This window comes from Paramisgurnus dabryanus, chromosome 15 (assembly GCF_030506205.2).
Source record: "Paramisgurnus dabryanus chromosome 15, PD_genome_1.1, whole genome shotgun sequence".
Lineage (NCBI taxonomy): Eukaryota > Metazoa > Chordata > Actinopteri > Cypriniformes > Cobitidae > Paramisgurnus > Paramisgurnus dabryanus.
In genome coordinates, this window is record NC_133351.1 from 16,192,582 (window position 1) to 16,215,145 (window position 22,564).

General features: G+C 35.8%; 2 protein-coding genes and 1 long non-coding RNA gene across 10 annotated transcripts; 2 read left to right on the forward strand and 1 right to left on the reverse strand.

Annotated features, from left to right (window-relative positions):
* The first annotated feature begins 1,419 nt into the window (after window positions 1-1,419).
* On the forward strand, window positions 1,420-8,577 carry LOC135733309 (uncharacterized). Its single transcript, XR_010526934.2, has 3 exons — window positions 1,420-2,222; window positions 6,446-6,488; window positions 8,444-8,577. It is a non-coding gene; the product is annotated as an uncharacterized lncRNA (long non-coding RNA).
* Window positions 7,357-16,711, reverse strand: trim13 (tripartite motif containing 13). 6 transcript variants are annotated; one of them, XR_012335106.1, is made up of 4 exons: window positions 16,621-16,711; window positions 12,745-13,981; window positions 8,381-8,468; window positions 7,357-7,937 (listed from the first exon to the last, which is right to left on the reverse strand). XR_012335106.1 is itself a non-coding variant. In XM_065251722.2 (3 exons), exon 3 carries the CDS (start codon window positions 13,973-13,975, stop codon window positions 12,767-12,769), a length of 1,209 nt encoding a protein of 402 aa, XP_065107794.1. In that variant the 5' UTR covers window positions 13,976-13,981; window positions 15,806-15,866; window positions 16,621-16,665; the 3' UTR covers window positions 12,469-12,766. The 6 variants fall into 6 exon arrangements, 4 of the variants coding, with proteins under 4 accessions (XP_065107794.1, XP_065107793.1, XP_065107795.1 ...); XR_010526932.2 differs by lacking the exons at window positions 7,357-7,937; window positions 8,381-8,468 and adding exons at window positions 8,608-8,664; window positions 8,882-8,948; XM_065251722.2 differs by lacking the exons at window positions 7,357-7,937; window positions 8,381-8,468 and adding an exon at window positions 15,806-15,866 and having other exon boundaries at window positions 12,469-13,981; window positions 16,621-16,665.
* On the forward strand, window positions 8,671-22,296 carry spryd7b (SPRY domain containing 7b). Of its 3 annotated transcripts, none has more exons than XM_065251741.1 (6): window positions 8,671-8,962; window positions 15,822-15,880; window positions 16,678-16,794; window positions 20,213-20,379; window positions 20,476-20,578; window positions 20,859-22,296. In XM_065251741.1, exons 2-6 carry the CDS (start codon window positions 15,850-15,852, stop codon window positions 20,954-20,956), a joined length of 516 nt encoding a protein of 171 aa, XP_065107813.1. In that variant the 5' UTR covers window positions 8,671-8,962; window positions 15,822-15,849; the 3' UTR covers window positions 20,957-22,296. The 3 variants fall into 3 exon arrangements, with proteins under 3 accessions (XP_065107813.1, XP_065107811.1, XP_065107812.1); XM_065251739.1 differs by lacking the exon at window positions 8,671-8,962 and adding an exon at window positions 15,227-15,486; XM_065251740.2 differs by lacking the exons at window positions 8,671-8,962; window positions 15,822-15,880 and adding an exon at window positions 16,001-16,301.
* Window positions 22,297-22,564: the final 268 nt, after the last annotated feature.

The window sequence follows — 22,564 nt, forward strand, 5'->3', positions numbered from 1 at the left end:
ATGGACAATTGTTATACAAAAAGATAAAAATATCTAAACAAAGTAAACATAAGAGACATGGGTAAATGAAATACACTATACATACATTTGGCCATAAAGATTTTCACATGATGAGGTGTACATATTTTTCAGCATACACTGCTAACACATACTTCCTGTCAATTGAATCTGATCTTTGAATACAAACAGGTCTTGTTACACTTTAATAGACTTATTGATACATGTATTGGTTTTGGACATCACATAGAAATATCATACCTATGTCTTTGTTTATCAATGCTTTTATGGTTTATGTGGGTGTGTCTGCATTGGGAAATACATATTTACAATTATTTCAGCCAATTATAGCTAAAAAAACTGTATGTATATTTACATTTACATTTATTCATAGCCGGTGAATTTTCCAAAGTGAATTACAAAAGAGAAAGTATTTATCATTGTGTGTAATATTTGAATAGGCAGAGTATAGCTATTTTCATTTGAAATTCTCCACATGACAAAACATTTATAGCAAAAAGCAGAGCGTGTCGAAGCCAGTTTCCCCCCAATTGAAGTAAATCCCTGATAAGACTGGGGTTTATAAAGCAATGTGGTCACCTAGCCACCAGATATTTTAAATCTTCCTAAGGGGTTGTTGGTCAAATAGTTACAAAGCAGTGCCAAATTTTGAAAGTCTCTATCCGAATGATGCAGTCGGCAGTAATCTGAAAGGGGCGGATTTGACAGATGGAGCGCAGTTTCTTTCTTCTCCCAATCAACCTTCACGCTGCTGGTGGTGTGAGTGACGCAGCTCGCAGTTGCTCTGTCTGCTTTGGTACCGCGCTGATCGTAGGGTCTGTTGTTAAGATACATCCAAGTGGTTGGTTTTGTAACTTCGGCTTTACAAGCCGTATCAACCAATATTCTCGGTTTCTTAAAATGGTTAACATTCGAGTAACTGTACTGCACGATTTAGAGAAAGAAGTTTTGACCGCTATTACCCTTCACATGTTTTAGTTCCCCTTATTTTCAAAGTAGGAAATTATAATACTTAATCTAGTTCGCATCGTAGCTTTGTCACACGCGCTCTCTACAAAAGCTCCCATGCATACGTTTCATGTAGGGTGTTGACCATACACGAATCAGATATACTGTAATTTCTGGATTGATTTAATAAGTGTTCATATGAAATGTATCGCGGATTTGTGATGCAAATGAAATATCAGAAAATGCATATCTACGTCTGTAACCAATTGTGTCAAATTATAATGGTGTAAAACGATTGCAATATGGACAATCGCGCTCCCTAGCATTCGTTATTTCAAACACAAACTGGCAGAAGTACAGTTAAACCGTGCTCTGCTGGCCGTGTAAGGATATTGTGCGTGGGTTCTGGGTTGCTAGCCGGTTTGAGGGTGCATTTTGTCTCGACCAATCCGACGCGCTGCTCTAGGTCCCGGCATGCCCAATGCGGGCAGGGGGAGGCTCCGGCCAATTTGAATGAAGACTAGAGCTTTCGGCGCCATTTTCGAGTGAGCCGCTATAGCAACAACAGCTACCCAGAGAGGCTCCGCAATGTAGTTCAGTATTACGAGCAAGGGGAACACACTTTTCGACTGTTCCGGAGAACAAAAGCAGGAATTTTTCTCTAAAATTTTCCACAAATTTCAGCATCTTGTTTCAGGCGGATAATTACTGGACACACGGAAGACACCGTAAAGTGACAACAAATAGTGAAGTGGCGACTGAAGTGAGCTAGCAGGCTAATCCGGCTAGCATTTCCAGCTGAGAAGGGGCGTCCGACCGGAGCCGCGCTGTGGAAACGAAATATTATAATTTTTATTTTCAAAAAAATCCAACAAATACGCGGATGATGTGAAAAATCTGTAAAAAATCGAAAAATTAGAGCAGGAGACGAGGAATGGATTTGTGTGGGTTGTTTGATGGAGTGAGGTGGTTTTGTGCATTTTTTAAACGTTGAGTTTGAGCGGGATTGGTGATGTGAGTGAGACGGCCGGCGAGCTCGACAGCCTATCAGCGAGCGATACACGGGACCCCACACCGACCAACATTGTCATACTCTTTACTACATTTTGCCTATTTTTTCAGTAAAATAACCAAGGGTGACCTACGTGCCTGTTTTTTCCTCTTTTTGGGCTTTTACTATATATTGTGCGCCGACAGATTTTTACATTTCAAACAGTTTTTAATGGATTTACAAAGATGACTGTTCAGGTGTTTTGGTAAGTGTAACGTTTTGCTTGTAAAATGCAGATTATTTTGTTCATTATCTCCAACTAACTTATGTTTAATTATCGAACTGTAATATCAATAGAACTATTATGAATAGAAATATAATATAGGTAAAGTGTTATTGCAACTAACTGACAAAATAAGCAGTGAATATTTAAAATGAAGGCAAGCAGTTTCTAGAATAGGATCATCACTCGATCGAACCAACACGTCATAATTTGGTGATCTACTGTACCACGCGATTGCAACATCAGGTTCTCAACTTCACTCAGAACCATTTTCCCCGTGCAATTTGAGACACACAAAGTGTTATGGACACGTATTCATACTTTTATGCAGGCAGGCCTATAAATTAAAATTACATAACCAAGTGGCAATATCGAATAATTTAGGGCCTAGATTTATGATGCTGAATTGAGGATTTTCATCGTAATTGTTTATCTGTGAAACTTACTTTGATGCTTTTTACTGCGAGAACGAGTGATCTGCATCACTGAGATTAACATTAGAGGAAATACGTAGACGCGAGAGGTCTGTGAATCGGTTATTGTTGGGATTGCGCCGGCGTTGAAAAGCTTTGTGTCTGCGTATGTACCTCAGCGCCAGTTTTTTTTTTTTTTTTTCGGTCTTTCAGTGCTCAAGTCATTTTGGTGACTTTTGCACTGCACTCGACTCCATAGTAAACCCATATTGCAAAGAAAGTGGGTCTTCGGGAACTTTAGTTGGTGATCACATGCAGAAAGGTCATTAAGTCATTACCATGATGCTTTGACCTCCTAATTGTGATGATGGATGTAAAGGCCTGTCCATGTCATGTGAAGTCATAGGGGTTAACCTTGAAGAGACCTAGGGTCAGCTTATGCCCGAACAGGCAATAAATAGTATGAGAAAGGCCAGCTATTTTAAGAGTTTTAAACTTTTTAATAAAAGTACTCTATCTAATTTGGATGTGAATATGTGTCTAATATTTATAATAGCACTGTACGTGCAGCGTTTGTTTTCTTTTACCACATCTGATGAAATAGAGTCTGCTAGAGATATGACCTTTTTGTAGCATTATTCACTTTATAGGTTTTTTAAATCTATAAATGATCTCTGGTTCAGTCTAAATATCTAGAGAAAGAAATAATGACAGGTTACAGTCTCAATTACATGTATTTTACATACCTCATTTGTAAGGTATATTGAATATGTATCTTTACTCTTATATGTATACTGTATTATAACAAGCCACATATATAATTTTGGTACATTTTTTGTTTATATCAAATCCTTTAATTTATGTTTAAGTTGTTTTTGTTAAGCATAGCACACTACCACACCAAATAAATAAATTCTCATGCAGCCCTTTTTTCACAATAATAGCCCTAATAAATGTTTACTGTTTTTATTTTTATGCATTTTTTAACGTTTCCTGGCAGTTTTTTCTTCCCATGAGTTGATCCTGCCTTCCACTGTAGGGAAATCCCCACAAGTAAACCACAACGATCTCTTTATCATGTTCACAACATTGCAGTTTAATCAACAGATGCGTCATACACTCACTGTATGGTGGTTTAGTAGCAGAATACTAATATTATAACAATGCCTAATTTTTAGATATTTTTTGGTACATTGAACAGTTATTCATAGCTATTGCAGTCTTAACCATACGACCATACTGTCATGTAAGTAATTATATGATAGTTTTGTAATGTCAGTCTTTGTAATAAATAAAATTCAAAGCAGTTAGTGAATGAAGTCCAGCTGTCCATGTTGGCACTTAGTAAAACTTTATCACTTAATCTTGCACTTTTAAGATTAATGCACTGCAGAGAAGGCAAAAATCTAAAATAACCATATATAGTTGGCACTAAAATGTGTAAATAACTTAAAGTTTGTGTCAAGTTACACTTATACATATCTGTATAAGTTCACACCGATATACATCTCTGTTGTGAGATGTCATTTTTACACTTATTTCACTCTTCTTTTTAGTTTCTGTTACCTAGTAACAAACTGTTACATTGTTGATATCTGAGTTTTTTTACTGGGATAGAGAAGAGAAACAAGATTTTTTTTCTTAAATGAAGATACCGGCTAGGTGGTTATCATGCATAAAATTAAACCTGAGATACATTTTAGTAGTGTGTCTAGGGCTCACATTTTGGAAAGGGAATTTTTTTTGTCCGACCTACTGTAAAATATAAAAGAAAATGAACAGATTATTGTTGTCTAGTAATTGTGGTGTGAACATTAAGTTGGCCATGCTTTGTAATGAAGTGTATCTTTTCGGGAATTCAGATCTACTGGCTATTTACAAACTTATAAAATTATCTGCCATATTAAATGATTAATAAGTTGGCCTCAAGTATTAATCCACTATGCCAGGAGGATCTGAATGTTAATATGTGGTCACAGACACACAGAATGGCTCTGTGACATCACCCATGCTCTTCTTATGATTATAGGAAAACTTACTTGTGTATGTGAGAGGTTTCTTTGTAAAAACAAAAGCACATATATTGCCTAACTAGAGTTTTTGCTATAGTATAAAAGCTGCTGTAAATGCAGTCTATTGCAGAGTTGCAGAGCTTTCTTTTATCGTTGCAGTCAGGGCACAGGTGTTTCTGTGTGTCGTTGCAGCCGCATTCAGGTGCATCAGTGTCGTACAGGTGTGCAGGCTAGCTGTCATTCCTGCTTTGACTAAATATTTCCACAGTCTGATTTCTTTCTTTGCATTGCATCTTTTGTAATTGTAGCTAAAGGACTTTAGATAAATTACAGAGAAATCCTTAATGCATTTCATATATAATTTTTTCTCAATGAAAGGAAAATTAGTATTTGAGACTTTTTACAAAGTCTAAATTGTTTCCTAATTAAAGTTGACTAACTTCAAGTAATACTGGCAAAATTAACCATTATTTTTGCTGTACTTTTGTTTTTGACTGTTTAACTATGACATAGTAATTAGTTGGGAGGTTTTTTCTATACGGAGCGTGAATCTCGGAGTGTGTGACTGTCACATGCTGATGTTGATGGACGAGTGCAAGGTGATACCCTTTGACCCTGAGGTCACATGATTGCAGTTAAACACAAGTAGAGAGAGGTTAAATGTTATACATTCATTCACACCCTCCTTGCACTCACACAGACTTGTTCTGATGCTTTGACGTTCCTCTTAAGACACACACACACACCAATGTGACCACCTTCCAGATAATAAGAGTTTTGCTGATGTGCTGTTATGAGTATAATCAAATTATGTAATTATAAAATTTTCACGATTATATAATTTTAAAGTATAAAATAAAATCTGGTGCACATAATTTGCTCTCATTTTATGGGACAGTTGCTAGTTTATGAGATTACATGGCAAAATTAGAAACCCACTACACAACTAGACCCACTACAAATGTATACTAAAATGATAAACTTTTAATTTATTTTTTGCATTTCCCCTGTGTACATGAGGACATAGGAAAAGTTTGAACACACACACAGGCATTTTGAAATGTTTCATTTGTGGATAATTTTTTTATTGCATCTAACCATGCTGTATATTTTTTGATCCACTTTTTTATGTCTTTCTTTACATTTGAGTTTTTTGTTACTCTTATGGAGCTCTTGTCAGTTTTTTGTGACTGAGCCCTTTTTTCCTCCATGCTAAAAATTAATGTGGTCAGATGTTTCCTGTGAAGATATACTCATAATATCTTAGCATGAGACTTACTGAGTGTGTGTGTGTGAGAAAGAGAGAGAGAGAAAGGAAGAGGGAGTGAAAGACGCACAGACCAGAAAAGTATAAAATACTTGTGTATGTCTCACAAACAAAAATGCATAATGACGGCCCAAAAGTCTAGCTTTATAGTGGTATGTTTTTTTTTTGCTTTCAGAAATTTTATTTAAGTTCCATAATATTACTATATTTAGTTATAAGTGTTTATGTATATAATTGACTACACAGTTGATTTATTGATACAGATCAGTAATGATTATTATCAATCCAATTTCTTTGTTGTTTTTTTAAACTGTGGAATTGGGTTTAGGGGTCAAATTTCTACACTCCACAAAATTGTTTTGTACACACTTGTTACACTAACTGTAGATGTTGTCTTGGACCTCTTTTTAATTATACTGGGGTCTGTTGCACGAGTCCCTAAAGCAGTACATAAAAATGTAAAATGCGTATATATAGATAATCCTGTTTGATAATGTTTTTGTTCCCCCCCAGAATTTGCCTGATGGTGATGTCAGGATACAGAAGACAATTCACGGTAATGGCACTTCTTTGCAGATATACTCCTCATGTTGTGTAGATTGTTTTAAGAAAGAGGCTGACAGTTGACACTAATTTTTATACTCTAGTCATTTTAACTATTAAAGTTTAAAATATTGTGTTGTCTGCTTTACACTGACATGCATATCATTAGCATTAGGTAAACTATGAAGTGTATGTGAAAATAACTGAATAATTTATTGCCCACTCTTTGTAATCGTGTTTTTGTTTGTCAGGAGTACTGTATTCAGTGTGGTGTTTATCTCCACAACAGCAAATCAGTCTTTTTATCGGATAGCAGATGATTGGTCATAGCTAATATAAACATATACATTTGCTGTAATAATTTTAAAAGTATTTCCTGCATCTGAAGTGTGTATGCAAAAGTAAATGTTGCCCCCCCCCCAAAAAAAAGAAAATCTCAGATGCCAGCTCTTGTTTGGGTAGACGTTACAAAGTTTGCTGTCGGTCAAAAGTACAGGCAATAGATTCTTACAAGCTGCTTCAGCATTGACTTTATATTGTGTGACTTGTCTTACTAGTTGTAAGATTATATTGTTTTTTTTTTTTTGGAGGGGGGCAGAGAGACTAATTTTGGAAATTCTGTTTCTCCCATTTTCTTTTTTTGTTGAGTTTCCTCAGCTACTTTATTATATGATAAACAAAGCAAAGTTTTTATCAGCCATTTGCATTAGGAGCTAAATACATATCAATGATTATCACATTACCCTTTTTTGGTCTGTAAAACCATGTTGCATCGTTTTTGCCAAAAAAAAGGTGTCATCTGCACCTCTAAAATTTCAGTAACATATGCATTGTATTGTAAATTAATAATTTCTGTTAAAATATAGTATATATTTATTAATGATTGACAGAAAATTGTTAATACATAAAAAATTGAAATGCCACATATTTGCTGGTTCTAAAATGTTGGGGTCATTTAGTTACTCACCTTTTCTTCTGCAACAGTTCATTCAGGTGTTTGGGACATACAAATGAATATTCTAAACCACAATTCTCCTATTGCTATAAAGTACAATTACATTAACTTTAAATGTAATGCATACGCACAGCAATTGATTCAGATCAGAGTAAGAGATATCTAATGGAACACCCTATAATATTAATAATAATTTGTTACATTTAATAATAATATAGCGTTTTTCTGCAGCACTTAAATCGCTTTACATGTGAAAGGGGATTCTTCTCAACCACCACTAAAGTGCAGCATCCACCATTTGTCTATTTAACTTTGTAAAAACATGCATGTTTGCTAATAGAAAAGCTAATGGCAAGTTAGTGTCCGCTGTTAAAGATGACTTTGAGGCTGGATGTTGCCAGTGTTAAATTCTGGATGATAGTGTTAGTTGTTTGTTTTCTTTGATGTACTGTGTTTGGATGTGCAGCTACAGGCCAGGTGTGTCGTCACAGTCCAGCGTGCTGATATCTAAAAGGAAGATAATACCATGTAGTACCATTAATAATATAAAATGTAGTCGTAATTCTTATAATTTAAAAAAAAAACTTTTGTACTACTTAATGTCTTGTTTGTCATGTCCCAAATGACAAAATTTAAACATGACAAACAACAGCACTGATTCCCTCAAGACTCTTTTAAGCATCCAGGCTCATCCCATAACATCTGTTTTTATTTGTACATCCCCTTTTACGTGACATTGAAAATGTTATTTAGTGTGGTGCTTGGTTTTAGGTTAAAAATATATCCTTTGTTTACTTAATTCTACATTGCATGGCATATTCTTAATACTTTGTCAATAAAAATATTTAAATGTAAAATTGCAAAAATAATAAAAAAACTTTTTAAACTTTATGGTAATAATATGCATGCAAACACAGTAATGAACATTCAAAACTTTACTGCAGACTGACAGCATCATATCCAGCTGTGCTGTATATATTCTTGCTCAAGTCCTCTTCTTTTCTGTGTTTCAGACGAAGTCCTGAAATACCTCAAGTCCTACGGAGAGAGAGAGAGAGGAAGAGGAGTCACTCGCTTGTGATTCTGGCAGTGCATATTCATGTTGCGGAGGGTGTGAGTGTGTATGATTGAGAGAGAGAGAGACCCTCCCTAGGTGATGGTGTAGCAGCACAGAATGGTTTGTGGTGATACAGAGATGCAGGCCGTGATGTGCTGCAGCATCAATTCCTGGGACCTACGCAGCAAGAAAGAGAGCGTGGATGTTTGTGTGTGAATGCGTGTGTTGTCTTGCTTTAGCAGCATGTAAATATTGGAGTTACTCCTTGGCTAATGCCTCCAATATTGCTCGTGCTGCTGAAGCAAGAAGTCACCAAGCAGCACATGCACATCATCTTTTTATCACAGCTACCCTGCTGGTGCCAGTAATGGCTGACTCACTGGTACTAAAATACCTTTTTGGACTGAATCCTCAATCCAACATAGAGAAGTAAGGACAACGCTGAGCCTCACTGGAGCAAACTGAAGGGTCAGAGGTAAAGACAGACAGTGTTAGTTTTTTTTTTAAATCTGTTACATTTAAAAAATATTTGTGACAGTTTTGGTATTCTGCACAATTTGTTTTCGTCAATATGTAAATATAAAATTCTTCCCATTGCTTTTTTCTGTTGCCTTTGGAATTTACAGCATAAATCGTATTTTTCCAAATATGTCATTGCAAATTATTTTGACTCAATATAAATTAATAAAAAAATATAAGAAAAAGGAAAAACGTGTGACTTGTCCTTGACTCACTATTAACTTTGGCCAACTTTATTTGATTAGCTTGGATGTTGCCGTTTACTGTATGAGGTGTAGTCTTTGGTCTTTTGCTTTAATTAATGCGTCCTCGTTTTAGTTATTATTTTTGTGTTTGACGAACCACCAGCTTAAAGTACATGTCAAAATGCGCATTAAAAAAATAAAGTTTTCAGATGTGTAAAATAATACCACAAAGCACTAAATCCAATAACCTTAAAAGTAAAATTCTTAAAAACCAGGAAGTCTTTTTTGGATTTCTTAATTCGGTCGGTTGTTCCGTTGTTGTATGGAGTGCATTTAAAAATAAAAAGTAACCTTCATAATTTTGTTCGTACGAAGTTACCAAAACAGTACGTTTATATTTTAAAGATAAACATTCACATGCGTTAAAACGGCTAAAACCAAGCGTGTTTCTATTACAACAGCTTTCTCAGTAATTACGCAGTCGTTATGTAACCTTTTGTGAGTATATGTAGGCTAATATATATTTTTATATAATCAAGTTCTTTTTTTCATTCCTAGCAGCCTGCGTTGGCCTAAATTAAATAGAGACAAGATCAGTATGTAATGCAAGATTTACTGAAATCTCTGTTTAATGAAGTGAGAAATAAAACATTTTGACAGCATTTTTTTTACCACAGTTTGGCCAAAATGTTTCTCTTTAATGTTATCAATGCTGCAACACAAAAGTCAATTTAGCCTTATTTTGTGTTCTATGTTACTTTGAAGCACTGTACACTTTTATATCAATTTGATGGAGTCTTATGCGGTTTGCGTATTTACGGTGCGTTTATCACATCTTATGCAATAAATAAACAGCGTTTAAATCGGGCAGCACATAAACAATGTTGCACTTTTTTTGAAACATGACTGATTTTGACCCACATAAAAATAAATTTTCTGATGCTTTATATGATGTTTTTAAAAAAAATAATTAAATTGTCATATCTCGTATGCACAGCACAGCTGTTAAAGTGCAGGAGCAGTAAGCTGTTATAAAGCTGCTTATTTGTCTTAGTTATTTGTCTAAGGCGAAATACCAACATTACTGATTTAATGATTTTACTAATGCCATTGAAGTTTTTTCAATAACATGGTGTAGGCTAGTATAAGTAAATTCTAAAAGGAAATAAAATGTTTAATTGAAAAGCAGACCGATTTTTTTTAAACGAGCGGCTTTTGTAAAACGAATTTTTAACGGTGCGTTTTATTACGTCTCTACATATTTTAGAAGCAGAAAAGCATTTTTCTGCTTTTTTAAATTTTACTTTTTATCAGAGTTTTGTTGTATGTATATTTTGATACTTTTAACTTTTGATTATTGAACAGGATTAATTTTACAGTAATTAAACTTTGTGTGTCCCATTTGTTGTTTTCGTTTACTTGAACAAATTGTGGTTTAATTTTGCGTGCCTTTTGCATGTCTCATGGTCAGTGTGTGTTTGAATAATTTTCCAGTGATTAAAAGGTCTGTCTATATTTTTTATATGTTTGTATGGGGATAGCTTAAAGTTGTTAAAATAATTTTACCTTTATATTTTTCAGCATTTTAAATTTCTTAAAAATGTAAATAATTTTAAATGCGGATGGGGCTTGCATAATCTCGAGTGCTAAACATTTTAGAAAATTACATCTTTTAAGTAAATTTAAAACATTTATTAGGAAAATGAGAATTCGTTGTGTTTTTTCCGACGAATAAAATATGGCTTAGAATTTTGTTATAAAACTATTAGTTAAGTGCTAACCCTATATCTCTGCACCATTTATCAGCATGCAAGGTTGCTTTGCGATTGCATGATGCGCCGTATGACACTTGTAGGTTTATAATCGAAATTTAAATAACTACATTAACTCATATGGGAGCTTTCAAATGTAATGTAATAGATTTCAATACATATACATGCTACGTGAGGTCTACAAAAAGTCCTAATGTATTATATTTTCACATTTGTTATTATAGGGCACAGAGAATGTAGGACCTTTGTCGTTGTCGATGAGTGTTTATTAGTTTGGTGCACTGACACAATTATTCACAAAATGCTATGCTACATGTCCTATAAAATAACATTTATTTGGCTATACAACTTTTTTTTTAATTTGGAGAAAACAAATAGGGTTTAAATTCTGAGATCACAGTTTTTTAATGCGAAGGTCGTTCCTTAAAGAAACGAATCTTGACAATACAAAAGTAAACTTTAAGACGACTGAATAATTAGTTATTAAACACAAAGACAGTCAGTTCAAAACATTACGAAATAACACCTTACGTGACTGCCTTTTTCCTGGAAAATATTTTTAGTTGGGCCATTTGTAAAAACTCAGATAATGAGTAAAAAATCATGGTAACCTAAAACTTGACATTTTTATCAGATAAAGTTAAATTTGATTTAAAAAGATGGGGCAAATCGAGGAGAAGGAATTACATAACACATGGCATCATTCTAAAGAAAGGTTTCTATTACTTAATGCATTTAGCAAGTTGAAGAATGTTTTATATTTATCAACAAATTTAGTATTCGGCGTATTCTAAATATATTTAAAATGTGTTTTGTAAAGTAGGTTGAAAGAGTATTTTCACCCCTCGTCTCCAATTCGCCTGGCAACAGTCGGCTAAATATATGTGCAGTGACGTGTACAGGGATTCAGCTATGACGTCACATTAAGAGTGTCATCTGTGAATCTTAGGATTCCAATAGTTCAACACTGGGAAAAGTGAAATACCTTTTCTTATCAGTCTCAACTTCCTGTCAATCCTGCACATTTCATCTCTCTCTCTCTCTCTTGTGGAAAATAGAAAACATTACAAAAAGGGCTGAGATTTCGCTTAGAGAAAATTTAAATGTAATAAAAATACGAGTATATTAAATAACTCCACTGGCAAACAACAAAAACACGAATCCATCGATAACACTAAACATGCACCAGTTTTAAAGATTTACGGCTTAGAGTAAAAAGACTACTATACAATTCTTATGTAAAAAACAAACCAAATAAACCCCATTATAGCAGGATGTTATTATAACGAGGTTCCAATTATAAATATTTATAAATTGTTTTAAAAAGTAAAGTGGTCGTGCATGGTGCGAATCCGACATAGTTATGTAACGCTTAACCTTGAGTCTCTTGTACCTCGCACAGCGTTATACGTTGTTAACGCATTCTCATAACAAATGTTTCTCAAAGTTTTGTTTGTCTTTAAGCTAGCCTTGCAAATATCCTACAATAATGACAATTAAATGTGCTGTGAGATTTGTCCACTTTTATTTAAAAGAAATTTGATTTATTCGGTTCTGTTTTTTCCGTACAAAATCAGAAACGCATTTGATTAACTTGGGGATATTATTCAATAAGTAAACCATAATCCATCAACATTTGTTTTCCATTCGTGTAAAATAAACAGACAAAAGCACACAACTGGTATATGTAACAACCACTGTGACAAATTCAACAACAAATAACACAAACTAAATTTTTCCAAAGCAACAAATCTGCGGTGTATGTAGTACTTAAAAAGTACCTAATGGATGGAGTTATAAAAATCAGCTGATGAAATCGGATGTCGTGTTTATCAGGTCCAAAATAGAGTTTCGACACTGTTCAATAAGTAATGTGCAGATTGCAGCTCCTTCTTTCCAACAGAACCCGAACCAGCGCAAAATCTCTCCTGGACTGGGCAGAGTAAAGCCACCGACTGCCCCCAATTTATCATGAAAGCTTAGAGCAAGACAGTCTGAAGGGAGAAAGTGCAGCGCAGGCAGACAAGCAAATACAACCAGAACAACTCTCCACAGTACACGGGAATAGCGAGGTGCAGGGGGCAACGATGTCAAGTAAGAGCTGCTTTCGTACGGGGCGCACAACTTGTCCACCTCTCCAAAACGCACCCGATCCCATTCCTTCACATCGAAGCTTTGCAGGCCACGCAGACCCACTTCCAAATCGGTTCGCGTTGGAAGTGGCGTTGCCCGGATGACGCTAAGTTTTTCCCTAAAGTCCTGCATCTGCTGTAGGAAGGTGAGTGGGTCGGAGAGCGACCGAAAGGATTCGGCGATGGCGAGTGCGCACCGTTGCTCCTCCAGCGCAGAGCGCAGCCGGTTAATTTCAGGATCAAATGTCTGCATGACCGCGAGTTTCAGAGCCTCGAAGTCAGAGAGGATTTCGCTCCGTTTGTGGTCTAGTGTGCGCAGGAGCTTGTCAAAGTAGCTTGAGACTCGATCCGCGTCCCCCGAGACCCTCTCCAGCGCTTTCTTCTTCGCTCCCTCTAACGACTCCAAGCACAAATGCACCTCCGCGCTCCTCCAGCCCTCCACGACGCGAAACAACTCCTCAAACGCGACCTTCTCGCGTTCGTAAGCCTCCTCTAGCGCGCAAAACTTATGGCCCTTGTGGTCACCTGTTGTGGCGCAAAAACCACAGATGAGTTTTAGATCCGTGGCACAAAAAATGTTGAGTGGCTGTCCACTGTGCACTCGGCAGAGAGACATCCTCGGCAGCACACGAATCTTGTTGTACTTCTCCACGATGCCACGCAAGGTGTAATTGACTTGCAAACTCGCGATACCGTTGTGCGCGGTCTCCTTTCGACAGGTCGGGCATTTGAACGGAGGTCTCCATGCAGGACTTCGGTTACCGTCCAGGATGCCCTCGAGACACTTCTTGCAAAAGCTATGTGAGCAAGGCAGAACGCGCGGGTCTTCAAAGAGACAACAACATATCGGACATGTGAGGTCTTCTTCTAGGAGCTCCATCGTGTCCTAAAGTGGGAAAAAAATGAAATATACATTAATGCTTATTGATGTTGCGCATTAAAACAACTGTCATCATTTTTTGCAAGCTTCTTTCCAGTGCAACTCTATTAAATCTCCCGCACTCCGCACTGTTGTTTGGTCACCATCTCCATGCGCAATAATTCTAATGTATGCATATAAGTATAAGCTATATAGTATGTAGGTATTTTTATAGAGAAACTATTTTGGTCTTTTGTCGGGTTGATGATGCATTTTACGCGTATAGTTATTATAAAAAGACTAAATATAATAGTCTAATAACGAAAACAGTAAAGGTACAGTCATACAGTAGCTTGGTTCTTTAAATTGCGTTAAATTAGAGCTATAATAAAGGAATGTATAATAAAAGAATCAATATAATCTGCATCGATCGATTTGCAGTGTCCACACAAGATTTTTTCCAATGACAGTGCATTTCAAGCGACTCTGTAGTGTAGAGAAGCACGACGATGAAGCTGTTTCAACTATATACAGTAGTTCAGATTGCCTGACGATGAAGACTCCTGAGTGCACCAGTACTTCATTTTTAATCGACCGCGTGAGAACTCGTGTGCAGTAATATCCGACGACCTTTCCAACTTCAAGGTGTTGATGTAAAAAAAAGCCACCGTCGAGCTGTCAAAATCTTTGAGTTTCTATCTATGCCTTGGTCCGGTTGTCAAGGTATTGCTACGGCTCTGGCAGATTTTGCAGTCGGAAAGCATCAGCAATTGGACTAGAAACGCACTAGATAGTTAGGCAGTGTGCAACGCAATCGTGACTCGTGTTGCTGTGCAGACTTTCCAACCGGGGTATTTTAACTAGTTCAGGCCAGGTCACTATGCCCATGCAATTAAAACTAATTCGTACAACGCGTTATGTAACAATGTAACATCAGCCATCGGTGCAATGCCAAATGCAGCATACGGTCCTGGAGGCATGGTGCATTTGCCCGCTCAGGCAGTTAGAATCACGTTTTGTGCATTGTCAAAGAAAATGCAGAGGATCCCTTCATTCCTGGATGGGGTTGCTACGGGAAGCGCTCACTCTTTCCTAGATCAGCGTTTCCTCAACAGATTACGTCAATACTGGCGTTACCCTTTATCTACACACAACGGTACATAAATAACTGTTTGATATTTGTCATTTATCACTGTGCATGACCACAGTCCTGCAAAAATACAAACCCATCCTGAAATGCATCCTTTTTAGTGTTATCTGGTAAATCGTATAGTTTCCGTCACAAAGATGATCTTTGGTCACGTCAATGTGATCGCATATGCCAGTGCCATGTGTCAGGGTCTTGACGCATCGATAACCAATCGCTACAGAGTCACGTGTCAAAATATTTTGACCTCGATTTTTCTTCCCCTGTTTCCATGCCATCAAGAAGAGAACCGCATCCGAGGCTCTCCGCTCATTGGTCAAATCAGGGATGAAAGCGCGTGCAGTGACGTAATTGGCCGCGAGAGGGCGAGAGCTTGTGCGATAGGGTAATAATCGCTATGATTTATAAAGTTATATTATCATAAATCAAATGAAAAAGTTACAATTGTTACCAGACTAATGTAATAATATATGATCTTCGTATCTCTAATATAAATCAGTTGTCCTCACTGAAGTGAAGACAACAAAACCAGAAAAATATTTTGCTGGTATTTTAGAATTGGCTTTGAATTAGAAGCACTTAATTATAATTTAGACACATATCGTTTATTATTTTCATATTTTGAATTTAATGTTAAATGGTTTCACGGTTTCTCGAAGAAATGATTGAACAGACAGAAACGTAGATGTCAAGCAGTAACTTACTTGATACTTTTTTCAGCGCTGATCAAGATGGACCAATCATAGTCATGCAAGGTGGCTGCCTCTGGATTTTTAAAAGTAAGTATTGAAATTAGAGCTGCCAAAAAGCACATGTAAATATTTTCTATCTCGGATATAAGAAATAACAAATTCAAACCAAAATTATTTACTAGGAAAGATTTATTTCAGTAAAACAAAACACCATTGGCTTTTAATGCAGCTCAATCATGAATAAGGGCCAGTTAGCGTCCCCTTGAGGCAGATCGCTGTGTCTCAGAGGAAACAGTTCCCAGCTATCAACATTTCCCGCCCATTGGTTTTCTATGGGATGGAGGCTCGTGCACACTTTAGTTTGACGTGTGTAACTGCACTTCCGGTAATCTCAACGCTAGAATGGCTGCAGTATTTACGTGTTGTTTGGGCTGCTGCGGGGATGGTGGACCGGGTCATGCTCCCCTTAAAGAAATGCCAACCGTACAATTAGACACGCACCACATGGGTAAGAGTTATTTACACTGCTTAGTGACTATCAAAGCGATGTCAAAAAAAGTGACCGACTCTACACAAAGATACGTGTCACGCTAGCCGATGACGGCATATTTTAGACCAACGGCTAGTTACTATTATTTTTAGTAGATAAAGATGCACGAGTGCGTTTTTCATCGAACATGTCAAGCAGTTTGATCCTTTTCAACAAGCTATCAAGTGCGTAGTGCTGTCGATATCCATTTAATCTTATTTCCAAGTGGTACCACTGAATAAGTATTTAAGAAGCATGCTATTCTGCATATCCTTACGCTAGCATGTTTAAAACATACCTTGTGTCTGGTCTGTGCAAATGTGTTCATGAGAGTTTGCTTGGCCTTGTTTCCCAGGGACGGATGTGGTCATCGTGAAAAGCGGGAGGCGGATCTGTGGAACTGGAGCCTGCCTCGCCAACGCCCCTTTACACCAGAACAAGAGCTATTTTGAGTTCAAGATCCAGTCCACGGGTAATGTACCTGTAAAGTTAAATCAACGTGTTCCTCTGTCTTCATCTGCTTTTGAGCAAAACATTTAGAAAACATAAAAAAGCTAATGCTATTTTTATATTTGTAATACTATGACTTATAAGGCAGTTGTTCTCAAACTTTTTTTCGGTGTGCGGCCTCCCTTGTTAACGCCACATCCCTTCATGCCTCCCCAAAACATTGATGACATAAAACATTCCAAAACTTAAAATTTTAATTAAACAAAACATATTAAAATATACAGTGTAGTGTTTTTTGGTTAGTATCCTTATTATTCTAAGGTTTAATTACACTGAATTTATGATAAATTAATGTATTTTTAAAATGTCATTAAACTGGCACCATCTCAGGGCCCCCCAGTTTGAGAACCACTGTTAAGGGACCATAATGTACATCTAGTGGGGTGTTATTAAAAAATAAAACACGGCAGGTGTATAACAACCGGCTGGATGTGCACTATACTCCTTATTACACACCCACTGGCACACAAGGTAATAAAAAGGTACAAAATACTTATTTGAAATGTATTTATAGCTTACTTGTAAAAGGACTGCAGATTGATACGTTAAACATATAAGCACTTCTGGTCAAGATAACTTGCAGTACCTGGGTGAGCGGTGTTATCCAGGTATCCAAGGATAACAGACCTCGGAATGTCACGACCAGTTAGAATCAAGTATTGCAGACTATCTATCTATCTATCTATCTATCTATCTATCTATCTATCTATCTATCTATCTATCTATCTATCTATCTATCTATCTATCTATCTATCTATCTATCTATCTATCGTGAAGCCAACATGGAATTATCTATCTATCTATCTATCTATCTATCTATCTATCTATCTATCTATCTATCTATCTATCTATCTATCTATCTATCGTGAAGCTAACATGGAATTATCTATCTATCTATCTATCTATCTATCTATCTATCTATCTATCTATCTATCTATCTATTTATCTATCTATCTATCTATCTATCTATCTATCTATCTATCTATCGTGAAGCCAACATGGAATTATCTATCTATCTATCTATCTATCTATCTATCTATCTATCTATCTATCTATCTATCTATCTATCTATCTATCTATCTATCTATCTATCTATCTATCTATCTATCTATCTATCTATCTATCTATCTATCGTGAAGCCAACATGGAATTATCTATCTATCTATCTATCTATCTATCTATCTATCTATCTATCTATCTATCTATCTATCTATCGTGAAGCCAACATGGAACTATCTGTCTATCTATCTGTCTATCTATCTGTCTATCTATCTGTCTATCTATCTGTCTATCTATCTATCTATCTATCTATCTATCTATCTATCTATCTATCTATCTATCTATCTATCTATCTATCTATCTATCGTAAAGCCAACATGGAATTATCTATCTATCTATCTATCTATCTATCTGTCTATCTGTCTATCTGTCTATCTATCTATCTATCTATCTATCTATCTATCTATCTATCTATCTATCTATCTATCTATCTATCTATCTATCGTAAAGCCAACATGGAATTATCTGTCTATCTGTCTATCTGTCTATCTATCTATCTATCTATCTATCTATCTATCTATCTATCTATCTATCTATCTATCTATCTATCTATCTATCGTGAAGCCAACATGGAATTATCTATCTATCTATCTATCTATCTATCTATCTATCTGTCTATCTATCTGTCTATCTGTCTATCTATCTATCGTGAAGCCAACATGGAATTATCTATCTATCTATCTATCTATCTATCTATCTGTCTATCTGTCTATCTGTCTGTCTATCTGTCTGTCTATCTGTCTATCTATCTATCTATCTATCTATCTATCTATCTATCTATCTATCTATCTATCTATCTATCTATCTATCTATCTATCTATCTATCTATCTATCGTAAAGCCAACATGGAATTATCTATCTATCTATCTGTCTATCTATCTATCTGTCTATCTGTCTATCTGTCTATCTATCTATCTATCTATCTATCTATCTATCTATCTATCTATCTATCTATCGTAAAGCCAACATGGAATTATCTATCTATCTATCTATCTATCTATCTATCTATCTATCTATCTATCTATCTATCTATCTATCTATCTATCTATCTATCTATCTATCTATCTATCTATCTATCTATCTATCTATCGTAAAGCCAACATGGAATTATCTATCTATCTATCTATCTGTCTATCTGTCTATCTATCTATCTATCTATCTATCTATCTATCTATCTATCTATCTATCTATCTATCTATCTATCTATCTATCTATCTATCTATCTATCTATCGTAAAGCCAACATGGAATTATCTATCTATCTGTCTATCTATCTGTCTATCTGTCTGTCTGTCTGTCTGTCTGTCTGTCTGTCTGTCTGTCTGTCTGTCTGTCTATCTATCTATCTATCTATCTATCTATCTATCTATCGTAAAGCCAACATGGAATTATCTATCTATCTATCTATCTATCTATCTATCTATCTATCTATCTATCTATCTATCTATCTATCTATCTATCTATCTATCTATCTATCTATCTATCGTAAAGCCAACATGGAATTATCTATCTATCTATCTATCTATCTATCTATCTATCTATCTATCTATCTATCTATCTATCTATCTATCTATCTATCTATCTATCTATCTATCTATCTATCTATCTATCTATCTATCTATCTATCTATCTATCTATCGTAAAGCCAACATGGAATTATCTATCTATCTATCTATCTATCTATCTATCTATCTATCTATCTATCTATCTATCTATCTATCTATCTATCTATCTATCTATCTATCTATCTATCTATCTATCTATCTATCTATCTATCTATCTATCTATCTATCTATCTATCTATCTATCTATCTATCGTAAAGCCAACATGGAATTATCTATCTATCTATCTATCTATCTATCTATCTTTTTACTTTGAGGGGGTGAATTGTTTTGTTACTCATCCATTTCAATTATATTAACCCTTAAATTCTGCAACACCAACTTTTGGCTTCAAAAAAAGCTTTTCTTAAACCTATGGGTGACGTCACGGACTCTACGTCCATATTTTTTACAGTCTATGGCAGGGCTATTCAAATCTTACGGTGGGGCAAAGCACTACTGAGTTTAGCTTCAATCCTGATCAAACACACCTGAGCAAGTTAATCAAGGTCTTCCTGATCACTAGACAATCACAGTAAGTTTTTTTTTTAGGGTTGGAGCTAAACTGGATAGTGCTCGGCCCTCCAGGGTAAGATTTGAATAGCCCTGGTCTATGGTCAAGACTAATAATGTATTTAACAGGTAATTATTACGGCTAATAATTCACAGTATTGCTCTGTATATCTGTCTCATATGGGTGTATTTATATTTGTAATACAGGTGTATGGGGGATTGGTGTGGCAACACAGAAAGTGAATTTGAACCAGGTGCCACTGGGTCAAGACAGTCACAGTTTGGTGCTAAGACATGATGGTTCTATACACCACAACAACGAGGAGAAAAATCGGCTTCCTGCCAACAGTCTGCCGCAGGAGGGGGATGTAGTGGTATGTTTTTTTTTGGTCTGTGCAAGGTATATTATAAAACATCGCTACTTTCCAATTGTTTGTGGTCATGAACGTTTGTACTGTATCTCTTGTTAGGGAATGACCTATGACCACGTGGAACTGAACTTGTATTTGAATGGAAAAAACATGCATTGTCCAGCCTCAGGTATTCGAGGGACAGTATTCCCTGTAGTTTATGGTGAGTTGCAGTGACATTTTCTGGTTTACACCTAAATGGATGGTGAAATGGTTATCAATAATTATCAGTTCAATGTATCAATAATAAACCGTTACTTTTCTGGACAAAAATGTGTACATTGAATTCAGTAAAAAGATTGCTAAGTCAAACTGTTATTTTCCTAAGATTTGTAAATGGTGAGATAACGCTGCCATTCATAAGCTTTAAAATATACAGTTACTGAATCCAACATGATGAACTCATCACGTTATTTCTAATCTGACCTTCTCTCTTTTCTCAGTGGATGACAGTGCCATCATAGACTGCCAGTTCAGTGATTTCTACCATGCTTCACCTGAAGGCTTTGAAAAGATTTTGTTCGAACAGCAGATCTTTTAAATGTGCAGCTATGTGTGCATACACACAGTGTAAAGTGGGTCTGTGTGAATGGTGACACATAATTGTGACCTCTTTCAATGTTGCTTCTGCCTTTGCTGTTACTACTGCTGCTGTTTGGAAGATGTATCAGGGGGTTGTGAACACACACAAGTGTGAGAGAATCTCTAACCTGGACTAATGGTACCTAACCCTGTTCCTGGACAACCCCTAAACACACACCCGACTTAACTTGCCATTAGTGGAGTACATCAATCGTTGTCAGATAAGGAAGGCATCTAAAATGTATAAGGTTGATGGCCCTGCCCTGAGGAACAGGGTTGGATACCACTGACAAAGAAACACTTCACATAAGCACTGAAGACACTTACTGATATAATTTTCTGTAATGGAGATGTGTGTTAAGAAACTGAACTTATCTCTTTATTTATTAGTGTAGTGTGATTAGATTTGTTTGTTTGATTTGAATTATGTGGGGGTTGTTCATGTATTGCTGATTTGATTTTCTTTCTATATATTTACATGAATATCGATTCTCTTGAAAGAAAAGCTTGTATTTGCACTAGTTATCTGTTGTTGAGAATCAAACCTCTCTTGGTAAATGAGTTATTTTATCTGTTGCTTATGATCTTATGAGTATCTTACTGTTGTTACTTTTCTTCTAGACTATGTATACTTTTTTCTGTTGCCAAAGTGCTAACTATTATGGCAGTATTTTCCACTGTGTATCACTTTACCTCTCTAATCTTCTCTTTTTGCACATACAAATGAAGTGACTTAAGCTGGACAGAGTTTTAAGTACCCACAGAGACAATGTAATGTTTCATACATACATGCGTGTATAAGCTGAGGTGGGTATTGTTGACTTGAAACCAAACATGAGTATGTTAGTTCAACTTTTCTTTCTTTTTGTGGAAATCCTATAATGAGTTTTGCTTATGTTAACAATCTTAATATGTTAGCTGAAATAGGTTTATAACAAAACTGACCACTTGCCTTCATATGTTACCAAATCCCTTCAGGTTAAACCTGATGCTGAGATGATGTTCTACCAGAAGTCACTACAGATAGCATATCATTTTATGGTACACTATTTAATGCTGAGAATTCTTATTCTTGAAAAAAAATGAAGTTATGTAAATTATGTGCTTTAAAAGGGCCACTTAAAATTTTTGTTTTGGTCCATAAGTGGCTAGTATTTTCCTGTACAATTTTCATCTGACAAGTAAATTCCTCAAGTGCTGTATCTAACTAAAGTATTCTGTCTATCTGTCAGACCTGTTTTGTGAAATGTTGATGTAAAAGGCCTATCACCAAATAAAATTGAGCAGGCTATTGCTATATTCAATTCTATTATTAAAAGTTCTGGAGGTTCGCACAGTGGCATTGTGAGGGGGCTTAAGCTTCTTATGTTTTGTCAAAAGCCCCTGATTTTTAGAGCATTGATAAAGTTTTAGTTCACAAATTTAATCGATTCTGTTTTATTTCAAATGTCTTACAGTATCTGTTTGCGGTTGATCAGCACTTATTTTATGCTTGATTTATTCTATTAAAAGTAGCTTTGGGTTTTTCAGGTTATTTCTAGGTTAAGAATTCCTTGTATGCAATGTC

What these genes read in the sequence shown, in the direction of transcription:
- spryd7b (XM_065251739.1), top strand. Translation starts at nt 15,242, where the DNA reads ATGATCTTTGGTCACGTCAATGTGATCGCATATGCCAGTGCCATGTGT. An exon ending in GCGAGAGCTTGTGCGATAGG is followed by an intron (nt 15,487 to 15,821) that starts GTAATAATCGCT and finishes TACTTTTTTCAG; the next exon opens with CGCTGATCAAGATGGACCAA. An exon ending in GTTCAAGATCCAGTCCACGG is followed by an intron (nt 16,795 to 20,212) that starts GTAATGTACCTG and finishes TTTGTAATACAG; the next exon opens with GTGTATGGGGGATTGGTGTG.
- trim13 (XM_065251721.1), bottom strand. Translation starts at nt 16,650, where the DNA reads ATGAACACATTTGCACAGACCAGACACAAG. An exon ending in TTGCACAGACCAGACACAAG is followed by an intron (nt 13,982 to 16,620) that starts GTATGTTTTAAA and finishes TTCCCACTTTAG; the next exon opens with GACACGATGGAGCTCCTAGA.